Below are 24,486 nucleotides of genomic sequence, written 5' to 3'. Positions count from 1 at the left end.
CACATGAAACGGACGTTTGCATGGTGAGCGGCCCGCGAATCACAGAGGTGCGCGCACCCGCTCACAAATAAAATGCTATTTGTCGTGAAGGCAGCATTTGTATTTCCCAAAATCAATGCAATTACATTGAAATTTTCGTTCGGCGTCAGCACGCATCTCGAGCATTACGTTTGCAGCGAGAAAAGCAAACGTTACAAACATTTTAGTTTCCTATTAAGTCAATAATAGTGTAGCACGCCTACGATCGCAAGAAATGCGGTTTTGTGACGCATTGAACCAAGTCCTAATAATCGTTCACGCCGGCCCGGACGCCGACCGGCTTTTCAGGCACGGTCAGGGCACGGCAGCAGACGCTCTATGCACGAGCACCAGCGAATCCAGCCTGCACCCGTGGCATCCGATGCTGTGTCGACGGGTTCGGCGCGGCCTGGATTCGAACCCAAACGTCGGGATTCCGCGATTCGAGAAGTCCGCCGACGCGATTTGGCGATTCTAGGGGTCTGACGACAAGGTCGTGACCGGACCCAATGACTGCACTCCTGAGCACAGCTCGTGCTGCGCTGGTGCTTGCAGCGGGCCAGGTGCATACCCGCTTATGTCCATCAGGGAGGCGTACGCACCGAGAGCACGCGCCTCAGCACCCGCTGATGTCCATCAGGGAGGCGTACGCACCGAGAGCACGCGCCTCAGCACCCGCTGATGTCCATCAGGGAGGCGTACGCACCGAGAGCACGCGCCTCAGCACCCGCTCATGTCCATCAGGGAGGCGTACGCACCGAGAGCACGCGCCTCAGCACCCGCTCATGTCCATCAGGGAGGCGTATGCACCGAGAGCACGCGCCTCAGCACGCTGCAAAATCATGCTAATTAAATTACCCTAGCCTACCGGCTCATGCTTGGTAAGCGCCTATAAATAGACATAGCGACGTACGAAGCTCCCTGCGTCTGGAGAAGCCGGCCAGTTCGGAGTACGCCGAGCCGGCTCCGTTGGTCGAGCGAAGACACTATCCGGCCTTGTCTTCCCCTCCCTCCTCTGAAAACTCTCCTTTCCCCGGATGAAGCCTCCCAGGCAGCATGACCGATATCCAGCTCCGCTCCCAACACCACCTCGTCACCCGCGGAGTCGCTCCACCAGCGATGCGTCAGGGAGGGGAAGGGGGGGGGGGGGGGCCGGGGGACGCCAGCCCTATGACGTGACGCGGCTCAGACCCGACAGCTGGCTGCCCCGCCTCGCCCAGGAAGCCCGCAACCACTTTCCCGCGTCGCGAGGGGTCCTCTCCACGCCGACGCCGCCCTGATCGCTTCCACAGCCGCCGCACACTCACCGGGTCGCCGGCCTCCCCCGCGACCCGCCTGTTAACTCTGCGGCCGGCCGCTCCTGGCCCGGCCCGGCGCCGCGTGCCGACCGGCCGGCCGCCTCTCACTCCAGCCCCAGCAGGTAGTTGACGCCCTGTACGGCCATGATGATGACCGGCTGCCAAGCCACCAGCCAGCGGATCCAGTCCAGCAGCTGGCCGTACAGCACGTGCGGCTTCTCCCACGGGTTGTGCAGCATCCGCTTCAGGTCCACCTTCTCCTTGCAGTAGGGGCATATCTGCTTCTTGCCGACGATGCACCAGCCGCGTATGCAGAACTCGTGGAACCTGGCCGGCCGCGAGCGGGGCGTGAGAACGGTCGGACGCCGCGCGCCGCCTGGCGCGGTGGAATCCGAACGCACAGCACCGAGCAACAGCGCAGCGCGCTGCCACTGACCTCCATAATGTTAGCCTCATCTATGAGGCTAACGTGAAAAGCGTTTATCCGCGTCATCACATAACGCACAAAGCGCAATGGCAGCGACCTGTGCTGTATATAATCATTTGCTGAGAAAGTGATGAGAGCATCTGGGACAGGTCTCTGATCACAATATTACATAGATCACCTGGTTCCCAGATGTCACACGAAGCACACTGCGATGCAGCCAGTCAATGTTCCACCCTGTGCACTCTCCCGCTTCGCCCATCATTTACGCGACCCAGTAACCTCGATATTGAGCCGTGATCCACTCCGGCATGCTAGCGGGGCCCCACCACCACATCACAAAGTCGGCGCCCTCCACCGGCAAGCCCGTACCGCCCCGCCTCATCCCACTTGATCCCTGAGCCCGCCCCGGTCCCGCACACCGGCCGCCAACGCGCAGCCCTCCCCCGCCTCGCCCTGCCCCGGGCACTTTGGCTCACTTCCTTCCCTCCCGGCCACATTCACTTCCCAGCCCATCGCTACTCACACTCTCCAGCCCATCGCCACTCTCCCTCCCCAGCCCATCGCCACTCTCCCTCCCCAGCCCATCGCCACTCACACTCCCCAGCCCATCGCCACTCTCCCTCCACAGTCCCGCACCACTCTCACTCCACAGCCCATCGCCACTCTCACTTCCCAGTCCATCGCCACCCTAACTCCTCAGCTCCGCGCCATCCCCACTCCCCAGCCCCGCACCACCATTACTCTCCAGGCCTGCACTACCCTCACTCCTCAGCCCCAGCCTGCCCGCGGCCTGGGCCCGCTGCCGCCGCCGGCCTCCGGCGCTTACACGTGCTGGCAGGTCAGCCGGTAGGTCTTCTCCAGCACGGCCTGGTCGTTGTCCAGCACCATCAGCTTGTTGCCGCAGACGGCGCACACGTCCGGGTCCAGGCTGCGGGTCGGCATGCCGTCCGGACGGTAGTACTGTGGACGGAAAACGGAGGACGGCGTCGGCTCGGGCTCGGCGCACAGCAGTACTGCCGCTGGAGGACAGCCGCCGGAGGGCAGCCGCTGGATAACAGCCACCGGAGGACAGCCACCGGAGGACAGCCGCCGGAGGGCAGCCGCTGGATAACAGCCACCGGAGGACAGCCCCCGCAGGACAGCCGCTGAAGGACAGCCGCTGGAGGATAGCCGCCGGAGGACAGCCGCTGGAGGACAGCCAGCCCGGAGGACAGCCACCGGAGGACAGCCGCTGAAGGACAGCCGCTGGAGGATAGCCGCCGGAGGACAGCCGCCGGAGGGCAGCCGACGGAGGGCAGCCGCTGGAGGGCAGCCGCCGGAGGATAGCCGCCGGAGGGCAGCCACTGGAGGACAGCCACCGGAGGACAGCCGCCGAAGGACGCGCACCAGCCGCAAACGCGGCTCAAACGTGGTGCGCGCACACGGCCGCACGCACTGCAAATGAGACTTGGTGCTTCCACGGCCTGTGTCCGCTTCTGTGAGAACTACCGCGTGAATTACCGGCTTCCGTCGAGTCCGAGTCAGAGTTCTAGTTAATTCATCGCGCGAACACTGCGCCCAATTGGTCCAAACGTCACACCACATCACAGTTTGGGCCAGCCTTTCCACCAAATAGCCCGAGAGATCTTTAGCTTGTTATGCAAGACCATCCCAACCCTTTATGTCCCAAAGTTTGTCTCCTCCGCCTCAAGGAAATCTTGCGCCTAGGATGGGAATCGAACCCATGTGGCGGTTGTCTGCGTTCGTCGCTTGATGTGAGGCAAGACGTGAGTGCTGACTGCTGTACCAGCGGGACAGCGGCCTAACCAATGACAGGGCGGGAACAGACGGCGACAGACAGGCCCAGACACCACGCCGAGTACAGACAGGTCACATGCGGAACAGCCAGGTAGTGCGAGCCGCTCCACATACACACTCCACACCGGCATGCCACGTTGTGCCTGCCCTATTTCGATGGTCACCAGTAAAACGACGGAACAGCCACAAAACATACTGCAAAAACAGTGTGCAGGTCATATACAGGGTGATGACACATCGCTTCAGCCGCCAGCATTGCACGCGGGCGCCCTTTGTGGATATCGCATTACGCGTCATCTGCTGGCAGGGGCGGCGCCACGGGTTGGGTTTGGGGGTGAGCAGGATTTTCAAGATGGCCTCTTGAACAAAATGGGGCCTACACACAGGGGGAAGGGGGCAGGTTCCCGGCAATGTCATATCCAAGGGGGAAGGGCACCGAGGGCATTTACCCTCTTATAAAATTGCTACGTGTATTATATGCAAGTAAATATCCACTATAAAAAAATTCAGAATGGGGCCCTCTGATTATCCGGTAAAGGGTCCAGCTTTTCTAAAGTAAGGCCGCGTGTTCCTAGAAAGGGTTTCCTGATGCAAAGAGAGATCTCCTATGCAGACCAGGACGCTTTTCATTCATGAAGTGGGCCTCCAAATCTAGCGAAGGGTCCTCGTTATCCCGAAACAGGGCATCCTGATCCGGAACCGCCGACATCTGACGCCTGAAAGGGGCCTCCTTTTCAGAAGAGGGGCCTCCTGAATATACGAGGTGCCTTCTAACCCAGTACAGGGCCTCCTTACTCAGAACAGAGGCCTCCTAGTTGATAATGGGAGCCTCCCGATCCAGCAGAGGCCTCCTCAACATAACATCGGGCCTACTGATTCAGAGCAAGGGGCTACCTTACTCATAGTGGTAACCCATGGTCCAGAAAGCGGACTTCTTGATATAGAAAAGGGTCTTGTGAACCCGATTTATTTCTGTATAGCATAGTTACGGGGTATTCTTGACTTAATTTATTTTTTGTTATCTACGGGTATCTACATCGCCCTTTAGTTCGGGACAATAGAAATCTCGCAAAAATTTTGAAGGAGCAAGAACATACTCTTGCTCCCGCCTGCCGACAGGAAGGAGAGAGGGAGAGGCGACTGCTTCCCCTACCCTCCTCCCCCCCCCCCCCCCCCCCCCTGTTGCGTCACCCGTGTGCTGGAAGGGACAGATAATCTGTACTTCGGACGCCGCGCCCGCTGCAGCCAGTTGCACAACGGTTCCGCGCATTACTGCTTTATCAGCAGTTCTGGACACCAAACAGCATACTGCTCAGCTCTTAAATTGCTGACGTCCTCACAGTCAATGAAACAACATCCACAATAGTTGAGATCAATATGCCCAAAACAGTTGACACTTCATACTTCGTTCCGTGATGACAGCAATATTCCATCAAACGCCGGCTAGAATACACCCCGATGCGCGGACCATTTTATCGCCCCGCACACATGAGGGCAGCCATTGCACACGTCTGCTTACTCCGATGTGGGCGGCCATTTTGTCAGCGCAAATCTCGGCGCAGTCTCGGCCCAGTACGCCGTAGTAGAGGCCGTAGAAGAGAAACATGATGCCCACGTCCATCCAGACGTGCGGCTTCACGCTGAACATCAGGTTAAAGCCCATGAAGGTGGCCATCATGATGGTGTAGCCGATTATTCCTAGCCCATAGCTGATCTTGTACAAGAGCAGGAACCACTTGTAGACAAGCCTGGAGGCAGCGAAGATGTTTGATTTAGTCTCATGCGTTCCAAACTCCACAACTTCAACACAAAAAAAAAACGTCACTCCAATATCAATGCATGTCGTGCGAATATTTGCCGAGAGTATGTCTGCACAAACTAAAATAGTCCGACATCACAGTTGTTTGGCCGCAGCCATTTCACAACACACATGCCCAGCCACGCTGGGAAGACGAGCAGGTCTTCCAACTTGACGAACAAATGTCAATGCATGATACGCGGCGGTTTGTCCAGATCTAACACTCAGATCTAACACCCTTCTAACACCCAGATGGTGACAGTGACGTCGCACCTAGGCGTGGTGCCCTCCAGCGGCTTTTTCATGGCTTTGTGTCCGATCATGAGCGTGATGCACGAGTAAAGCAGCCAGAAGAAGATGAAGCGCCACCAGTGGTTGCGGATGCAGAGCACGAACGGGATCACCCACATGCCGATCAGGGTCACGATCTGAAACAGCAGCCATGAATGGCACCACCCGCGTGTCGATCATTCCCGGCCCGCAGCAGCCATCGCCGACGGACGGCATCGCCCACGGGCCGATCAGTAGCCTACTCACACGGCAGGAGGGCCGGTCGGCACACTCTTATGGAGCTTTCGGTGAACGAGTCCAAACGGAGCTCTGCAGCTGCCTCGTCGGCAATGTCACGACACTGGTGTACGTGGGAGATGTCAAACAAGCAGGCTGTGATGGTCTCCAGAAAACACAGTCATTCGTCAATTTTTTAATGCCTTGCCGAGCTTGACACTGCTACGATTTGAGGGACTAAGATTTTTTAGCAAAAGTACGTTAGTGATAGATCGGTCCACAATGGTTATTTCAGAGCTCACAAGCGGACAACGGAACTTTAACATTCGAGCACTGACAGTATGTAAGCGAACCACGCAATAGGGTCACAGGCTCTTGACGATGTCGCCGGGTGTCCAGCACTGGCAACTCTTCCCTCCCGGCATCGCCGTCCCGCCCGCGTGGGTACCGTCACTGGCTGACATAGACGTGATGCGAGCGAAAGTGTCTACTCCTCCAGAAGACGAGCACCACCTGGCTGACACAGACCTGATACGAGCGAAAGGGTCTACTCCTCCAGAAGACGAGCACCACCTGGCTGACAGACCTGATACGAGCGGGGGTGCTTGCTCCTCCAGAAGACGAGCACCACCTGGCTGACAGACCTGATACGAGCGGGGGTGCTTGCTCCTCCAGAAGACGAGCACCACCTGGCTGACAGACCTGATACGAGCGGGGGTGCTTGCTCCTCCAGAAGACGAGCACCACCTGGCCGAGCAGCAGCGCCGTCACCAGCACCAACACCATCTCGGCGTGCATCTGCTCATGGCCCTTGTGCTTCTCGTGCATCCGGATGTGCTCTATCCTGCAGACAGGGTACGCTGCCTCAGCAAACAACTAGATGCAGACATAGCCTGCCATGATGCCAGCAGGACGCCTGCTGTGGCGTGGAACGAGCGAGGTGATAACAGGCGCGGGCGCTATTTCCATCTCGACGATGCTAGTACATCTCGAATGAGGAGTGACGTTGTTTAAATCCCTGGGAGTAGGCCATATCAATGCACCTGAACATCATTTTGATGACTTAGACTTGCAGAGGTCCACTCATCTTTAGAAGGCGCGCACAAATTCATAAATGACAATGCTGGATGCATGATCAATACATTTTGGCTGCCATTGGTCCTCACAATTTCAGCTGACGAGATCCAGGAATCTGGAATAATTTAGTCTTTGGTGGCTGTGACACAAGCATTGGGAAAACACAAATATTTTGGGTGGATGTTGCTCACAAGGTGGGCTATGTTCACAGCCCAATTTGTATTGGTTTAGGTCAAAGTGTGCCTTATTTGAGACTGATTTCAGAAAAGGAAAAATTGGTAGCTTTCCAGGTCGGTGGCACCACACCAACGGGGTGGTCAGCGTTCAGATCGCACAATGATTTGTAGGTGGTATGTTCGCCTGTGCCGGCTTCACGTTTAACTGTTGTCATTGCCCAAGTCTTAAAAAATATGCCTAAAATGGGAGGATCCATGGTCTGCACAGGACACTGACTGAAGGTTCACCAAATTTCAATCACTGGGTCATGACAGGTCAATAAAGCTACCAAATTCCTGATTAGTTGATGTTGGGACTTGCTTGGTCTGCAGCCTTGTTTGTAATAACAGGACACAATTTTGTGGTGGCACCAGCCTTGAGGATCAATGCTTTCCTTCATTTATAATGAATCATAGTGACCATATAGCACTATCAAAGCCACTGCAGCAAAGTGATGCAGAACCCAGGCACACATAATACAATGTAACATAAATAGCCTTGAATACACATTCAGTACCTCCATTTTTCCTCCTCTGTAAACTGGGTCAGGTCCAGACTCTGAAAATCCCAGAACACATGTCAGTTGATCACAAAAATTGCTTGAAGTTACTGATGTACCAGCAGAAACCTTGCTTATTGCTCATGCCATGATCAACAATAGCAGCAAAATCTATATATCCAGAAAGCATTTTGGACATTGATGCATTTAACATATAGTGGTGTCATATACTCCAATCAATGTAAACAACTATGCTCAGGATTTTATTTCTTTGCATCTTTGATGGACAAATAAGCTGAAGTCACCTTCTCCTATCCATTTTTGTTTTTGTGTGCAAAATTTATTTTTTTGGACCTCTTTTTGCTTAAAAAATATATCATAAGCTTTCTACTCACATACCAAGGACTATTTGTGCATGCCGAACGTGGAGGTATTCCTGTTCCTTACGGGTTTCTATGTTTCATGTTTACTGCATCTATTCCTCAAGAATACATTATCCAATACTGCCTAGATCCCCAGACAAAGTCCTGTAGCATCATGTTTGGCAACTAAGAACTCTGTGATGATACAGCACCAGCAAACAGCACACCTGAAATACTTACACTGTTCAGGAGATCCTTGATCTCATATCCCTTCACTCCTTGATGGTGGTGATGATCCATCACTTCTTCAGTGAGCTTAAGTGAGACATACACATATTTTTATTAGTACTGCCATTAGCATACATCCAGCTACAATTAATTGAACACCCACTGGATCTCTCTTAAAAAGCTTGGTTCAATATCTGCTTGGCACAAATCCAGGGAGAAAAGATACTGCATGGTCTGGGTCAAAATAACAAAGCTGAAATTAGGTAAGGTGATATTCGTATATTATTTTTCCATCCTCCTAATGACCATGGCAGTCACTCAGAATCCTCATATATCTGGGGTGCTAAAAGTTGACCCAGAAATCTTTGATGAGTCAGGCAAGGGGGGAAAATTGTCATTTGCTGGTGAAAATATAACTTATCCAATTTGCATTTTAGGACTGGCTTGAGAAATGGAAAAATTGCACTCCATTCCACTGAGACAACTTTTTGAGATCCAAGTCTGTACATAGCCTCTATTTTCATCCTGAATTCAGAGGGCCACCCAAAGTGAAATGCATTTAATTGTTCATTAATCACACTGTGTCATGGGAGTGAGACAGTGTGACCTTAGCTGAAAACCGACAATTTTCCCCAGTCATTTTCCAACGTTTTGTGCTTTTGCAAACACGAAAGAAAATTGAATTATCCATCCTGGCATCAGAAATTGTGCCTCATGAACGCTATCTTTCACATTGCAAGGGAGTGAAAATTTATCCCAGAAATATCTGAAATCAAATTAGGCCTCTTCCACAATCTCCAGCAAGATAAAACTGTTTCCGCCACACGCCTCACCCCCAGCAGCCCCGGCACCGACTCCTCACTCCTAAGTTCGACGCGTATTGCTGATGTGGTAGTTGTTTGCCTTCCTTTCGCCAGATATGTAATAAGGTATAGAGGGCCGCTTACTATAAAATTATTTTGCTCCATTGCAAAAAAGGCTCCGGGAGAAAGTTCGAAGGAAGATAATCACACTAAACCGAATTAATCGATAACTGTATGCCAAACATAAAGAAGATTACCATATTTTGACTGAAGGCTTTGTGATGCTATTGAAACTGCTTTACTTGAAAACACAATGAGAGTAGAGGAGAACCTTTTATCTGCAAAACCGCTGAAAGTTGGCAGCAATCTATTTTATACTCTGCCATGGCTGTTGTCATGGCAACAGCATTGTACCAGAACGCGACAGCAAACATAAACCGAATGTGTGTGGCCTGGTGGCGCTAGACAGGCCAGGCATCTGTGTACGGTAGGTGTGGACTTAGAGAAGTGTTTGAACAGAACCTACCAACATGGTATGTACACGTACTGCAGGTGCTGTGTTGTTGGATTATACGTAAAACGTATACGCTGTTGCCGCTGTGTTTTGGGAAAGGACGCGTCCATTACTTCACCTAGACGGTCATGTTTGCAGGCGAGGTGCGCTGCTACGCTGCTTCCGCGTTGAGGCAGATCAGGCGTTTGAATCTGGACGATCTGACGGCATTGCATTCTTGGGAAATCGCACAAGCTTGCGTTTTATGATCACTTTATCAATATTTTAGCCTTTGATAATGGACAAGCCTCAGATAATCACGCACCTGGAGAAATCAATGAATCATACCCTGTATGATGTCGTTTGGATACCAAGCTCAGCCAAATTCGTGACACTGGGCTCGTCAACTAGGGCGAGAGGCACGCTCCACATTTTTGAGCTGGGCAGTGAGGCATTGGAACCCATCAAAAGTGTAGAAAAGCCTCAAGGCCTGAAATGTGGTACATTCGCCGGCTCCAGCCTGGCGGACCGCCATCTTGCCACCGGCGACCATGAGGGGTCTTTACAGACGTGGGATCTGGAGCACCTCAGCAAGCCAGTGTATTCTGTGCGCGCGCACCAGAAGATGGTGAACGCTCTGGACGGCGTGGGCGGTGCCGGTCGGCAGCAGGGCGCGCCGGAGCTGGTTACTGGCAGCAACGATGGCAGCGTCAAGGTGTGGGATGTTCGCCAGGAGACGCCGGTGGCGGTGATGGAGCCGGCCGAGGGCGAGCCACGCAGAGACTGCTGGACTGTGGCGTTCGGCAACAGCTACAGTGCCACCGAACGCTGCGTCTGTGCTGGCTACGACAACGGTGACATCAAGCTGTTCGACCTGCGCGCCATGAAGGTGCGATGGGAGACAAACGTCAAGAACGGCGTGTGCAGCGTGCAGTTCGACAGACGCGACATCGAGATGAACAAGATCGCGGCGACGACGCTCGAGTCGGGCGTGCACGTGTTTGACGCGCGCACTCAGCACCCAGAGCGCGGCCTGGCCTGCCTGACGGAGCGCGCGCACAAGTCGACCGTCTGGCGCGTGCGCCACCTGCCGCAGAACCGCGACATTTTTATGACGACCGGCGGCAGCGGCTCGCTCAACCTCTGGCACTACACGTACCCGGGAAAGCGGCGCGAACGGGACGCCGGAGGCGACTTTGGCGTGATGGGCACGCTCACACAGCTGCAGAACGGCATCGTGTCTTCACAGCCGGTGTGCGCCTTCGACTGGTCACCTGACAAGCGCGGGCTGTGTGCCTGCGTCGCGTTCGACCAGACCGTGCGGGTGATCATCGTCACCAAGCTGCAGCTCTTCAACTGAGGCGGCGGCAGGTCGGCCCGGAAAATGACCAGGCGGCTTCCCCGAGCTCGGCTGGGGAAGCACCTGTGCAGGTAGCTAGCGACGAGGCTTCGTGAAACCTCCGGTGTCATGGCCGACGACGCGCGCGTTTCGGTCTGTGTCGGTCCCAACGCGCTGACCGGCGGACGGGCAGTACCACAGGGCAGTGGGCGACGCGTATTGGCAGTGAGGGCTGTATCCGTCGTATAAGTGACTGGTGACTCCAGTCCTATTCGTATCTTGGAGATTTCGTCGATGAGTTGTCAGTTTAAAGGACTGAGCCGTCATTCCGCGTCAGTTGTCAGTTGAGATGAACATCAGCTCTGCTGAGTGGCGCTTGCCGTTTTGATTATTGATCTGACACGCCCTTTGTTCAATGGCTTTGACTGGTCGCTGGCAAGTCCGGTGAATAATGAAGATATCACAGCACGCAAACATCAGTTTGGTCTTTATTGACACATACAAGGGAGGAGCCACGCTACAACAGCGATTACCTGATGAAGAAGGGAATGATTGTAAACAGAGCACAGGTAAACATTTCCAAATCACAGCACATTGACAATATTCGTACAGAAATTAGGGTCTCATCTGTGTGAAACACCGTACAGCCGTGGACGGCCTGAAGCGAGGCCCATCCGAGGTCTTCCGCTGGGCGGGACTGGAGACACGAGCGTGCGCCACGCGGGGGCAGGGGTACACATCGACCCTAACAGTAGGTGGAGCGGCGCGAGCCGGCTCGATTGTCTGAAGACAGCGACGTTGTGCGACACGAGCGGCCCGGGCGGCAGCGGGCCTCCTGACCGGCTGGCGGCCTGGCTCCCACAGCCGGCCGGGGCCGGGCCGCCGTAAAGCTATTTGCCCATGTGCGGCCTCTCCGCACAGCCTGGATCCGTGTGCGTGTGGGACTGTGTGGCCGATGGCGGAGGCCTGACGCGGGAGGCCGGCGGCCAGGCTAGCCACGCCTAGCCGGTGCTGGTGCGCTGCGCAGTGGAAGATGGCGCGACGGGACAGCCATGACACGGCGACACAGCGGGAAAACTCCCGACATCCGCGCGCCTCTCCAACCCCGAGTCAACACACGAACCCTCGTAATCGGCTTGGCTAGAATGGCAGATTTGTTCTCAACAAGAAACGGGACAACGGCGTGCGAGCCCCACCGCGCTGACGGCGGACGCCGCGGAGCGCCCGCCGCAGGCTGCGGCCGCGCCGCCCGCGGCCAACGTCATGCACACGGTCGCCCGCAGTGCCGGCTGACGTTAGGGAGAGACGGCTGGGCGACCGGACACATCGCACCTCCAACGCGCGGTCCTCTCACGGAGCGCCGCCATCGCGTTGAGCGAATGGCCCGGAACTTGGCGCCGCCGGCCAAGGTACAACCAGGGCAACACGCGCCCAGCGTCAAGACAGCACATGTACCACCGCACCCGGTACAGCGATCTCGAGACGGTGACACGCGCGGCTGAGGCCGCACCGCGAGGTAAAGCATTGTACACGCCCGAGACATCACTTGACTACAGCCTAACGTTGATATCCACTATCCATCGTATTGCATAAACGACGCGCTCCATGCTCTTCGCTCGAAATCAGTGCGTGCAAACACCCTAGAACGAACACGAAAATCACATAAATAATCCGGCAAGTCCAACGCAACCCCAACAAACCACCGGGAGGGCCGGGTCCCAGGCGCCGGCGTCAACAACGAACGGTGGCTGGTCTAAAGACGCGTGCGTTCAGCGGGTCCGCCAGCGGCGCCATCTACACAGTGTGCGCGGGCAGCGGCAGGTGGCGCGCGGAGCGTGTTTGTGCTCGCGGGCCGGCGGCGCCCGCCGGTGACTTTGTACTTGTTCGACACGTCGCCCTGCATGCCAGTGGGCTGGGCCGGAATTCGGAGCTGACGCGCTTCCGGCCGTGCTGAAACTGTGCGCAAGGCGGTCAGCCAGCTACCACGCGTTTGACGCTTATTTGTCAGCATACGCAACCACCGATGTGACTCGCGTCACGCAAAAGCATCCAACTCCAACGATGATTGAAGATCAGTGTTTGCGGGGCTTATCAGCCGACAGTTGAGGCCAGTTCGTGTGAATCAACATAAACACCCAGCAAGCATCCATAACAAGGGCATATGACTCGACCGTTAGCGGCGCGCCGCCTGCGCTCTCGCACGAGACCCGTCCGACGGCGAGAGACGCCCTGCTCAGGTCGAGTCCGTCGTGTCTGAAGCCGCGCTGGGGCCACACCTGTGCCGGGGGCGGGGGCGGCGGTGGCGGCAGCGGCCGGCGACCGGCCTCACGTGAGCGCCGTGTCCGACGTGTAGACCCACTCCCGGGTGAGCTGGCCGAGCCGCGCCTCCTGCTCACTGCTCAGCTGCTGGTGGGCCGTCTCGCGCCGCTCCTGCACCTGCTGCAGCACCTGCAGCCGCCGCAGAAGGGCACCGTTACGGTGTGCTCACCGGTGGCGCCGGCACTACGTTCGCCGCATGCTCACTGCCCACTCACACGGCTCGTACCCCTGCCAGGCTCGTCCAGTCACGCAGCCACCTGGAAGTGACGGCATCCAACGCACAGCGGAACACCCGAGTGACGAGTTCGGGTCTGCCGGACCTTCACGGCATCGAAACCCATTCCACGCTCGCCTCGTCCCGTTCAAGCGCCGACCGAGGCCACTGCGTCTGGAATTCGGGCCGATATTCGGCCGCTCGGCGGCGCGCCGACACTGCGCGCGCGCAGCCGACGCCGACGCTCGGCCAGCTACCTGTTCGTGCTGCTGGTTGAGTGACTGCACGTCCTGCTGCTGCAGCTCAGTCAGTCGCTCGCGCCGCTGCACGCCGGCCTTCACGATCACCTGCGACATCTCCCGTCGCAGCCTGCCGGACAGGAGCGGCGAGCGTGTGGGTGACGTCAACTTCTCATAACGAACTTCCTTGCACGCTGGATACAATAAAAAAATAATGACAATACGGTCACAACAATATAGTAGGTACATAATGCAATAAGAATACCAAATAATACAAACACAATGCATAATATACTAGTTTTATAAGTGCAAAGTGATGCCAAAGAGGCCCACTTGTCCCCGGCCATTCCGTGGCGCTGGGGCCTCACCGTGACATCTCGTCCTTGGAGACGCCCTTCTTGACTAGCTCCTTGCTCGCCTCCTTTCGGTCGAGCTCGATCTTCTTCTTGCACTCGGCCACCCGCCGCTCGTGGTAGGCCTGCAGGTTCTTTCGTTGCGCCGCCTGCGAGGTGCGCACCACCTTGTCTAGCGCGTCGTAGATCTGCGGCGGGCGCGTGGGTGTCACAACGGTGCAAGCGACGTTACAAAGGCTGTACGTGATGGGACTCTGTCAACGCCACCCCAGCTCGGGGTTGACTTAAGTCGATACTGTGCTGCAGCCACGTACCGTGCGGCCCAATGTCAGCTGTGTGAGACGGCAGCGTCTGCACTTGGCACGGCAGTGTGGATGGCGCGGGAGCGTGCAGAGCGTAACTCCGGACGGCACAGTACGGATGGCGTGGGAGCGTGCGGAGCGTCGCTTCGGACGGCACAGTACGGATGGCGTGGGAGCGTGCGGAGCGGCGCCCCGGACGGTCACAGGGCGCGGGCGGGCCGCCAGACGGGCCACGGGCCGCTGCCACTCACCAGGTCGATGTGCCTGTCACGCAGCTCTTTCTCTGAAGCCGCCAACTGGGAGCAGAACGACTCCATGGCCGTCTGGTCGGCCGGGTCGGGCACGCTGAGACTCATGCCTTCCCTGGCGGCACGGAGCAGGCGCGTCACCGCGGCGCACCGACCCCACACCGGCCGCCGCTGGGTCTGCGTCACGTTCACACGTGACGTGACGTGAGCGTGACGTGGCCACCAGCTCATGGTGGCCGGCTGTTCCTCTCCCGCCCGACGTCCGCCGACCTCCTGTGCGCTCAAGTCCGCACATCGTCGCCAGTGCCTGCGTCGTCAGTGGCCGTTTCATCGGACCGCCCACTAACGCGCGGCCAGCTGACATCGGACCGCCATCTGATCGTCTCTGCTGACTTGCCTTCTCCGACCAGACGTCACTGACATTACTCAGGACACATTCACATGTCACGCGCGGCTGTCAATGACAAACAGATACCTCGCCAATAAAATCCCTCCTTGGACGATACGAAGCCAGAACCATCATGAACAAAATACGGCGCCTCACAGCGATGCCTCTGTCATCACCCGCGAGAATCCAAGTGGAGGTCACAACAGCGGGGGTTCCCTACAACCGACAAATCTCATTCGGGAACGACAGGTCGGCGCACAGCCTCGACAAATCGCTCGATTACCCACCGCGGACCGTGCCACATCCCACCCTAGCCGTGACCGCAGGACGTCTCCGGCACACAACCGCTCCGCCCCCCCCCCCCCCCCGTCACCCTCTCGCCGAGCCGCTTACATGGTCTTGTTGGAGAACTTCTTGACCAGCTTGGAGTGTGTCTTGGAGAAGGTGTTCTTGCGGCCGGCCGGGCCGCCGCTGCCGGCCTCCTGCAGCTTGACGCGCTCGCGGTCCAACTTGCGGCGCAGGCTCTCGACCTTGCGCTCCAGCTCCTGGCGCCGCTCGCGCACCGGCTTCTCCTCCCAGAGCAGGTCGATCGGCACGGCCGTCAGCAGGTGATCTGTCGGCCGGCGGCGAGGTCAGAGGTCAGAGGTCAGAGGTCAGCGGTCAGGGGTCAGGGTTCAGCGGGGGCGCGGCGCCAGGGCACGGGCGTGTCGTCACCTGTCCCTGCCAGAAAGCGCGGCACACGACTGGGGCAGTGTGTGCCGCAGTGCTCCCAGCGGTGTGCTGCGGCAGTGATCCCAGCGGTGTGCTGCGGCACAGTGCTTCCAGCGGTGTGCTGCGGCACAGCGATCCCAGCGGTGTGCTGCGGCAGTGATCCCAGCGGTGTGCTGCGGCAGTGATCCCAGCGGTGTGCTGCGGCACAGTGCTTCCAGCGGTGTGCTGCGGCACAGCGATCCCAGCGGTGTGCTGCGGCAGTGATCCCAGCAGCGCGCTGCGGCAGTGATCCCAGCGGTGTGTTGCGGCACAGTGATCCCAGCGGTGTGCTGCAGCACAGTGATCCCAGCGGTGTGCTGTAGCACAGTGATCCCAGCGGTGTGCTGCAGCACAGTGATCCCAGCGGTGTGCTGTAGCACAGTGATCCCAGCGGTGTGCTGTAGCATAGTGCTCCCAGCGGCGCGCCGCGGCACAGTGATCCCAGCGGTGTGCTGCGGTACGGCATGCCCGGTGGTCAATGCTGTCCGCGCCGCACCGGACGGCCTTGTCCATGTATCCACCGCAAAGGATAGCTTGCTGCGATGACATTCCAGGAACCATTCACGATCCGCACAGACTTCATAAGCCGGCGGCGCAGCGTTTGTATCGAGCCAATGGCTCGCGGCGATGGAAAATGCAGGTCATGACCGCAGTAGTGGACGGACTACACAGTATACAGACCGAGCCCGGGGTGCACCGGTACTGACCGGGTGTGGGAACGTCCTCGTTGGAGCCGGTAACTCGCGGGTTCTTCATGGAGTCGACGCGCCCTGGAACGCCGCGGCAGTGTTACAGTGGCAAGGAGAGCACGGCTGCTCCTTCGGCTCTTCGGCCGTGGCGGGGGGGGGGGGGGGGGCTGACGAATCGGTACAGGGCGGGCCATCGTCTATCCTCGCTGAGGAGACGGATGCGTGCAGAACACAAACGGCTGGCCGCGAGCGAACTGATACACGTCGATAAAATGGCACGCTGAATCAACGGTAATTATGTGAAATGTTCCTAATACACATGCTTCTTGAGCCAGGCCACTGCTCAACGTGGCGAAAACGTTCAACATCTGGCCAAGTCACAGCCTGCTCTCCACTGCCGTCACCAATGAGCCACTAACTGTGCAGCACCGCCACCGCTAACCACACGTCATGTACGTGTCACCGTCGCGAGCATCCTCACCGTCGCATGCGCAGCACCAACTCACTCAAGAAACAACGCACAAACTCATCGCCGACCACAAACCACCGTCGCACTGACCACAAACCACCGCCGACTACCAGTGCATGTCACCTCACCCACACCGCATCCGCCATCCCAGCGCAGCCTCGCCCCAGCACCGTATGTACACCGACACCGCCTCCACGCGTTGAGTGCAGCTGCACGGCCCCGAGTGCTGCCAGGCGCCGCCTCCTTCCACCCCCTCCCCCCAACCGCCGCTCTGGCCGATCGGCGTCAAGTGCGCGCGTGGATGCCGTTATTTCGCGCGCGCATCGGCCGGCTCGCCGCGCTCCGGTCAGTAACAAGCCATTCGGCGCGGCGGCACACCTGCGTTCGCCATCAGACGCGGCTGCCGGCCCACCCGTCCGACGCCTGGACGAGCAGCGCTGCTCGCGGCAGGTTAGTCACACCACCAGCACCCGGCGGCAGCGGCGGCGGCAGCGGGACCTGGGCGGGGCGGCGGGACAGAGGCGGCGGCGGCGGCGGGGTAGCAAGGGCGGGTGCGAGTGCGGGTGCGGGTGTGGGGGGGGGGGGCACCTGTCTGGGTCGCAGCGCGTTCCGGCGGCGGCGGCGGCGGCGGCGGCGGCGGCGACAGCGGCAGCGGCGGCGGCGGCGGCCGCCGCGGTGCGAGCGCGTGGTAGCCGCGCGAGCGCAGGATGTGCTGACAGAGGATGATCGGGAACGCGCCGAGGCGGCCGGGCGTCAGGGCGGCACCTGGCGACGGTCACGGCGGCCGGTGAGCCCGCCCGCGGCACCGCCACCCAGCTCGCGGCAGCTCCCGGGCGCGCCAACCGAGGATCGCCGCCAACCACGCACCGAGCACGGGCCGGGCGCAAACGTCGAGGGGGGACCAACACGCTAGCACGGCGTCGCCGAGCGCCAGACCAAGAGAGCGGGCTGAGCTGCAGAGGGCGCAGCTTCGCCGCAGGACACATACACACAGGGCTCGGCACCTACCACATCGACGACGCTACGATGCTGACCCACCAGATGTCCTCACCGGACCACCCGGCACAGGCAGCAGCGGGCTGCTTTGGCGACAAACATGCTGCGACTATGAACCGGCTACTTTGCCGGCCTGCGCTACGACAGCATTGGTAAACAAAAATAATACCGCGTACAAACAAATAACCAGGAGCCTTCTGCCTACCAGCCTCACTCCGGCGCGGACACAAAGCTGATTCTCTGCCCGTGACAAGTATCGCCCGAACATCACCTCAGCACCGACACCGCCCGCCAGCACCGCGCGCCGCACCGCCCCCGCCCGGCCGCGTGTCCCCCGCCCTCGGCCACTCACTGTGCATGATGGAGAGGTCGGGGAGGGTGGCCGGCGAGAGGCCGGGGCCCCCCGTGCCGTTCGCCTCTTGACCGGCGGCGGCAGCGGCGGCGGCGGCCGCCGGCGGCTCGAGCCCGCCCACCGCGCAGCCGCCGTCGCGGTCGGCGCCGTTCCTGCGCGCGCAGCCGGCCGGCGACGTGGCCGAGGGCAGCACGCAGAGCGTGTCGTCCTCCTCGGTCGCCGCCGGCTGCTGCAACGGGCGGCGCCAGGTCAGCCGGCGTCCGCGGACGACGGGCGGCGCGGGCGAGGCCGCCGAGTGAGGCCGGCCCTGTCGACTCGACACGAGCAGTGTGACGGTTGTGATGGCGCTGATGGTGATGATGACGAGAGTTTAACAATCATGACAACGATGACGAGCCTCGCGGCGCTCATCGCAAGTTACATGCTGGGCGCGTTGAGACGTCGACACCGAAGAAATCGCTGTCATCTGCTACACCATCCGGCTGTAATGAACCACCGCCGGAGTTCTGACACGAGACCGCACAGTGTGCTGCTGGACGGACGGCCCGGCACCACGCTGGCCCGCCCATCTCGGTCCGCCCATCTCGGTCCGCCGGTCGGACCGGCGTCTCCAGGCCGAACCCTCCCCGGACCGGCGACTACCCACCTCGGCCTCGTCGCCCTCGTCGGTCAGCACACGCAGCTGTAACGAGCGCTTCTCCCGCTCGCTCTGGTACTTGATCGGGTTAGCGAGCGCCTCGGCGAAGTCGGACAGGCCGTCCGGCACGTAGTCGCCCACCTTCACCTGGCGAGCGGACACAGAGCCGAGTGAGAGCGCGCGCGTCGGAGCACAGCTATGGGGCAGGGTGCGCGGATGGCAGGGGGGGGGGGGGAGCGTCGCCAAACCCTGGCGGCAATGGAGCCAGCAACGTTTCCTCATGAGGGCATCTGAGAGCATCATGCTGAAGACATCGGCCGGGACTCCGAGACACCGACCGGTTCAGAGCTGACTGTACTTCGGCACGGCGTCGACGCTCGACGGCTTCCAATAACGTGACTCTGTCAGCAGACGTGGTTTACGGCAGAACAATAAATCCCTGCCAGCTTGATGACAGGCACGCACATCTGCGACTGGCATGCAGCAGTTTAATACCGGCGGTATATTGACTCGCAGTCCTCTCAAATGACTAACGGCTGCCTTCTGCCAGCGATCATTCCTGCACAGACGCTGTTATAACGGCTGTCTTCTGACAGCGATCATTCCTGCACAGATGCCGTTATAACGGTTGTATTCTGACAGCGATCATTCCTGTACAGACACCGTTATGGCGGCTGCATTCTGACAGCGATCATTCCTGCACAGACACTGTTATAACGGCTGTCTTCTGACAGCGATTATTCCTGCACAGACGCCGTTCTAACAGCTGCATTTTGACAGTGATCAATCCTGCACAGAAGCCGCTATAACGGCTGTATTCTGACAGCGATCATTCCTGCACAGACGCCGTTATAGCGGCTGCATTCTGACAGCGAAACGCCGTTAATGTGCCGCAAGCTCCAATTCAAGCGACACGATAGACAGGTGCGACCGAATATAATCCTCTCCGTTCGGTCGGTACAGGTGTCCACCCTTCCTACCTTACTTGCTGAACACAACGGCAGTCCATTGCGCCCCACAACGTTGTGAAAGGCTGACGCGCACGCGCCTACAACGCTGCACAGTATGCAATCATCCCATACAGAGCTAACATAAAACAAGCCAGCCAAAACCTGCATTCCGCCTTTTCACTTGTTTCGGAGAATTCGCAATCGGTAGCATTCAACAAGGGCCTCCACACAAGTTGACGATGGAAATAATCGCCAAAGCACTTCCTACAATCCCCTTCCCGCGCACTAAATACAGACGGTTGGTCCATGCATCCATGGGTACCGCAGAGTAAGTGCAGCCAGCAAAACAAAATGTAATCCCCGTGGAACACATGAGTAAAATGTCTGCAAAAGATATAACGCGGCCTGCATGTTTCATTTCATACTTTCGGCGCCTCCGCATCAGATATTTCGCCAAAGCTACAGTGCTTTTCGGATATAAATCATTGTAATAGTCCCAGCCGGCTCCGAAAATACGGCGCGCAATTTTTCTGAGCTTCTCATACATAATTCATAGAGCGTTAATATTGCAGCCCGTTAGCAATCAATAACGCTGCGGACGCTCCTCTTCAATGACAAATCAGAACCAAGTTCCGCTACAAATGCTGATTGAAGAAATGGCCCGCGCATTCAGAGCCGGAATAACGAAAACGAAATGGGTGGAGCACATTAGCTGTCCTCCACTTCAGCGAACAAAAACAAGCCAACTCTCCGAGTTGGGTGATTCAACAAAGTCAGCTGCAAATAGCGCCCGTAAATACTAACACCACCAGCGCCAGCCCGGGGCGGCGGGGTCGCGCCGGGGCCGCCGCCCTGCCCGGCTGACCCTCCAGGGGCGTGGCGGCCTCCACCGGGCCATCCGGGCCACCGGCTGCGTCAGCTGAACAAACTGACATGATTCACACATCCCCTGGCCGTCTCGGTCTCGGTCGGCCCCGCCCCGCCTCGTCGGCCGCCTCGCCCGGCGCGTCAGCAGGCTGCCCGCGCCGGGCGGGCCGTCTGTCTACACGGAGGGCCTTGCGACGCCCGTGGGCCGCGCGGCGCGGTCAGCCCGAGCAGGCGACACCAGGGGTGTGTCGGGCGGCCGAGAGCCGGCAGCAGCCGGGCGCCGCCGTCTCACCTTCGGCGGCGCGGTCAGCCCGAGCAGGTGACACCGGGGACGTGTCGGGCCGCCGAGAGCCGGCAGCAGCCGGGCGCCGCCGTCTCACCTTGACGAACAGCGTGCTGAGGCCCTGCGGCTGGCCCGACTCGTTGCGCAGACTGATGTGCCGGTAGCCGGGCCGCAGTCCGATCACGGGCAGCACGCGGTGGCCCAGCAGGCGGCCAGACTCCTCGAACGCCGCCACCCGGATACAGGCCAGGTCCGGCAGAACCACCTGCGGTAGGTCACGTCAGCCCAGGCCACGTCACACGCCGCCACCCGGATACAGGTCAGGTCCGGCAGAACCACCTGCGGTAGGTCAGGTCAGCCCAGGCCACGTCACGCGCCGCCAACCCGATACAGGTCAGGTCCGGCAGAACCACCTGCAGTAGGTCAGGTCAGGTCAAACGCCGCCACCCGGATACAGACCAGGTCTGGCAGAACCACCTGCGGTAAGTCAGGTCAGGTCACACGCCGCCACCAGGATACAGACCAGGCCCGGCAGAACCACCTGCAGTATGTCAGGTCAGGTCACACACCGCCACCCGGATACAGACCAGGTCCGGCAGAACCACCTGCAGTAGGTCAGGTCAGGTCACACACCGCCGCCCAGATGCAGGCGGTCAGACGGGATCGCAGCCCACGAGCAAGAACATTACGCACCAGTGCGCACCATCTGACTATCACAGGCATGAAAAGACCCCAGGCTTTACAGCAGCTTTACATAGCATCTCATTCATGAGGTCCTGGTCTGTTGTAAGAAAACAACGTTCCATCCACTCTCCGTCCGTCCGCCGGCGTCACCTTTTTGAAGACAAACGTCTCGTCGTCCCAGACAGGGTTGATGGCGTTGTTCTGGATGACGCGCGTCCTGAAGCGCCGGCGCACGGTGTCGGCGGGCAGGCCGTACATGTCCACCTCCACCCAGACGCCCACCCGCTTCTCGGAGAGGAACTGACCGGAGATCACCTGCCGACGGGGCGGGGGCGTCAGCAACGGCTGCCAGCGGCGTCGACGCGCGCGACCCGGCACACGCCGAAGACCGCGGCCGGAGGGCGCCTCCGCCGACGGAGAGAGAGAGAGAGAGAGAGAGAGAGAGAGAGAGAGAGAGAGAGAGAGAGAGAGAGAGAGAGCAGAGAGACAAGAGACAAGAGACAGAGAGAAACAGAGAGACGAGAGACAGAGAGACAGAGAGACAGAGAGACAGAGAGACAGAGAGACAGAGAGACAGAGAGAGACGAGAGACAGAGAGACAGAGAGACAGAGAGACGAGAGACAGAGAGACAGAGAGACAGAGAGACAGAGAGACAGAGAGACAGAGAGACAGAGAGACAGAGAGACAGAGAGACAGAGAGACAGAGAGACAAGAGACAGAGAGACAGAGAGACAGAGAGACAGAGAGACAGAGATGACAGAGAGACAGAGAGACAGAGAGACAGAGAGACAGAGAGACAGAGAGACAGAGAACAGAGAGCAGAGAGACGAGAGACAGAGAGACAGAGAGACAGAGAGACAGAGAGACAGAGAGACAGAGAGACAGAGAGACAGAGAGACAGAGAGACAGAAGAACATAGAGACAGAGAGACAGAGAGACAGAGAGACGAGAGACAGAGAGACAGAGAGACAGAGAGACAGAGAGACAGAGAGACAGAGAGACGAGAGACAGAGAGACAGAGAGACAGAGAGACAGAGAGACAGAGAGACCGAGAGACAGAGAGACAGAGAGACAGAGAGACAGAGAGACGAGAGACAGAGAGACAGAAGAGACAGAGAGACAGAGAGACAGAGATAGAGAGACAGAGAGACAGAGAGCAGATAGACAGAGAGACAGAGACAGAGAGACAGAGAGACAGAGAGACAGAGAGACAGAGAGACAGAGAGACAGAGAGACAGAGAGACAGAGAGACAGAGAGACTATAGACAGAGAGACAGAGAGAACAGAGAGACAGAGAGACAGAGAGACAGAGAGACAGAGAGACAGAGACAGAGAGACAGAGAGACAGAGAGACGAGAGCAGAGAGACAGAGACAGAGAGACAGAGATACAGATAGACAGAGAGACAGAGAGACAGAGAGACAGAGAGACAGAGAGACAGAGAGACAAGCGAGACAGAGAGAACAGAGAGACAGAGACAGAGAGACAGAGAGACAGAGAGACAGAGAGACAGAGAGACAGATAGACAGAGAGACAGAGACAGAGAGACAGAGAGACAGAGAGACAGAGAGACAAGAGACAGAGAGACAGAGAGACAGAGACTAGAGACAGAGCGACAGAGAGACAGAGACAGAGAGAACAGAGAGACAGAGAAGACAGAGAGACAGAGAGAGAGAGAGAGAGAAGAGAGAGAGAGAGAGAGAGAGAGAAGAGAGAGAGAGAGAGAGAGAGAGAAGAGAGAGAGAGAGCGAGAGAGAGAGAGAGAGAGAGAGAGAAGAGAGAGAGAGAGAGAGAGAGAGAGAGAGAGAGAGAGAGAGAGAGAGAGAGAGAGAGAGAGAGAGAGAGAGAGAGAGAGAGAGAGAGAGAGAGAGAGAGAGAGAGAGAGCGGCTCCGGTTAGGCTCTGACGTCACGCGGAGGCGCCGGAGTCCGCCGCCGCTTTCCCAGGCGGCCGAGTTGGACGGGGCGCGACGGCAGGAGACGTGCGGTGCGGCGCCGAGCGAGTCAACTCCACAGGAGAACGGCCGCTGTTCATCCCATAAACACCGGTCGCGAGATGGGTCCGTCGGGGAGCGGCCATCAGGCCCGGCGCAGCGCCGAAATAGCTCGGCTGGACTCGCGTCGTTCGCAGTCAGCCCACTTCCAACACATAAATCATGCATCGGCCAAGTCGGCGACGCTCGCCAGCTAATCGGCGCAGCCATTGGCCTTTGCCGGCGGGATCGAGCCAGCCCTCCCGAGAATGGTAGGCTATCGCGCGCTCCGCTCGGGCCATTCCATTGGGCATGCAGCGCGCAATCACGTCAGGCATTCGTCTCCACTCCTATCAGGCTCTCAAACTGCAGGCTATTTCCATCTCCGACACCGGGGCGGCAGCGACAGTCAGGCTGGAGTGTCGACTGTAGATCAGGTGGCGTAAGCAACCGAGCCCTGTCTGTCGAAAGTACGGCCGTTTTCTCCGCGAACTTACCCAAAACTTAAGCATACTTGAGGCGGCTAGTCTCACGGTCGGTGCAGGTTTCCACTGACACAGGGGGGTCGTTGACTGCTCCGTTTACTGGCATGCCTGTGCCTCTGTTGTCAATACGTGATGCGCGAAGCGAGGGTCGGGCGCAAAGGTGCCCCCAGGGCTGACATAGTTCGTGGCTGCCTCGAGCCAGCCAGATCCAAGCCCTAGGCTAAAAGAAGACCAGTTACAGCGGGAAAACCTAACCTCACCACAGAGCCAGACCTACGTCCGTATTTCTACCTCAGAGAGTTTGAAGGAAACCATATAAAAACCAAATGGGAACACCATCGCTGGAACAAGACAGCAATCAAACGGCTCATGCATACATGAATTACAAAGGAGTGGTGAGGATTTCAGAGTGTCGACAGCGTGATGCT

The 24,486-nt window shown here is 58.3% G+C and overlaps 3 protein-coding genes across 4 annotated transcripts in view; 1 reads left to right on the top strand and 2 right to left on the bottom strand.

The window, feature by feature from the left end:
* Positions 1–1,358: 1,358 nt before the first annotated feature.
* On the bottom strand, positions 1,359–9,090 carry LOC119091660 (RING finger protein 121). Its single transcript, XM_037214473.1, has 8 exons — positions 9,061–9,090; positions 8,240–8,314; positions 7,656–7,696; positions 6,548–6,689; positions 5,612–5,766; positions 5,060–5,288; positions 2,570–2,703; positions 1,359–1,643 (listed from the first exon to the last, which is right to left on the bottom strand). Exons 2-8 carry the CDS (start codon positions 8,297–8,299, stop codon positions 1,421–1,423), a joined length of 984 nt encoding a protein of 327 aa, XP_037070368.1. The 5' UTR covers positions 8,300–8,314; positions 9,061–9,090; the 3' UTR covers positions 1,359–1,420.
* A 400-nt stretch (positions 9,091–9,490) lies between these two features.
* On the top strand, positions 9,491–11,320 carry Wdr92 (dynein axonemal assembly factor 10). 2 transcript variants are annotated; one of them, XM_037214586.1, is made up of 2 exons: positions 9,491–9,517; positions 9,683–11,320. In XM_037214586.1, the coding sequence occupies exon 2, from the start codon at positions 9,822–9,824 to the stop codon at positions 10,881–10,883; it is 1,062 nt and encodes a 353-aa protein (XP_037070481.1). In that variant the 5' UTR covers positions 9,491–9,517; positions 9,683–9,821; the 3' UTR covers positions 10,884–11,320. The 2 variants fall into 2 exon arrangements, with proteins under 2 accessions (XP_037070481.1, XP_037070482.1); XM_037214587.1 differs by having other exon boundaries at positions 9,494–9,563.
* Positions 11,321–11,336: 16 nt separating this feature from the next.
* The window catches only part of LOC119091733 (1-phosphatidylinositol 4,5-bisphosphate phosphodiesterase classes I and II-like), an 82,217-nt gene continuing 69,067 nt past the window's right edge, over positions 11,337–24,486 (bottom strand). Inside the window, 11 exon segments of the mRNA XM_037214585.1 lie at positions 11,337–12,818; positions 13,139–13,310; positions 13,653–13,764; positions 14,003–14,175; positions 14,541–14,652; positions 15,319–15,538; positions 16,383–16,445; positions 18,182–18,410; positions 18,828–18,965; positions 21,016–21,183; positions 21,753–21,917. Coding sequence (XP_037070480.1) covers positions 13,188–13,310; positions 13,653–13,764; positions 14,003–14,175; positions 14,541–14,652; positions 15,319–15,538; positions 16,383–16,445; positions 18,182–18,410; positions 18,828–18,965; positions 21,016–21,183; positions 21,753–21,917 — 1,503 coding nt within the window. The 3' untranslated portion in view covers positions 11,337–12,818; positions 13,139–13,187.

Source organism: Pollicipes pollicipes, unplaced genomic scaffold (genome assembly GCF_011947565.3).
Source record: "Pollicipes pollicipes isolate AB1234 unplaced genomic scaffold, Ppol_2.1 Scaffold_3447;HRSCAF=4054_pilon_pilon_pilon, whole genome shotgun sequence".
In the NCBI taxonomy this organism is placed as follows: Eukaryota; Metazoa; Arthropoda; class Thecostraca; order Pollicipedomorpha; family Pollicipedidae; genus Pollicipes; species Pollicipes pollicipes.
This window is presented reverse-complemented; position numbering and strand designations above follow the sequence as displayed.

Bases quoted from the DNA above. Each gene is read 5' to 3' on its own strand.
- LOC119091660 (XM_037214473.1), bottom strand. From the start codon at position 8,299: ATGGATCATCACCACCATCAAGGAGTGAAGGGATATGAGATCAAGGAT. The intron at 6,690-7,655 runs GTACTGAATGTG...CCCTGTCTGCAG, and splicing joins ACAGAGGAGGAAAAATGGAG to GATAGAGCACATCCGGATGC. The intron at 5,767-6,547 runs GTCTGTCAGCCA...CTGCTGTTTCAG, and splicing joins AGCACCCCCGCTCGTATCAG to ATCGTGACCCTGATCGGCAT.
- Wdr92 (XM_037214586.1), top strand. From the start codon at position 9,822: ATGGACAAGCCTCAGATAATCACGCACCTGGAGAAATCAATGAATCAT.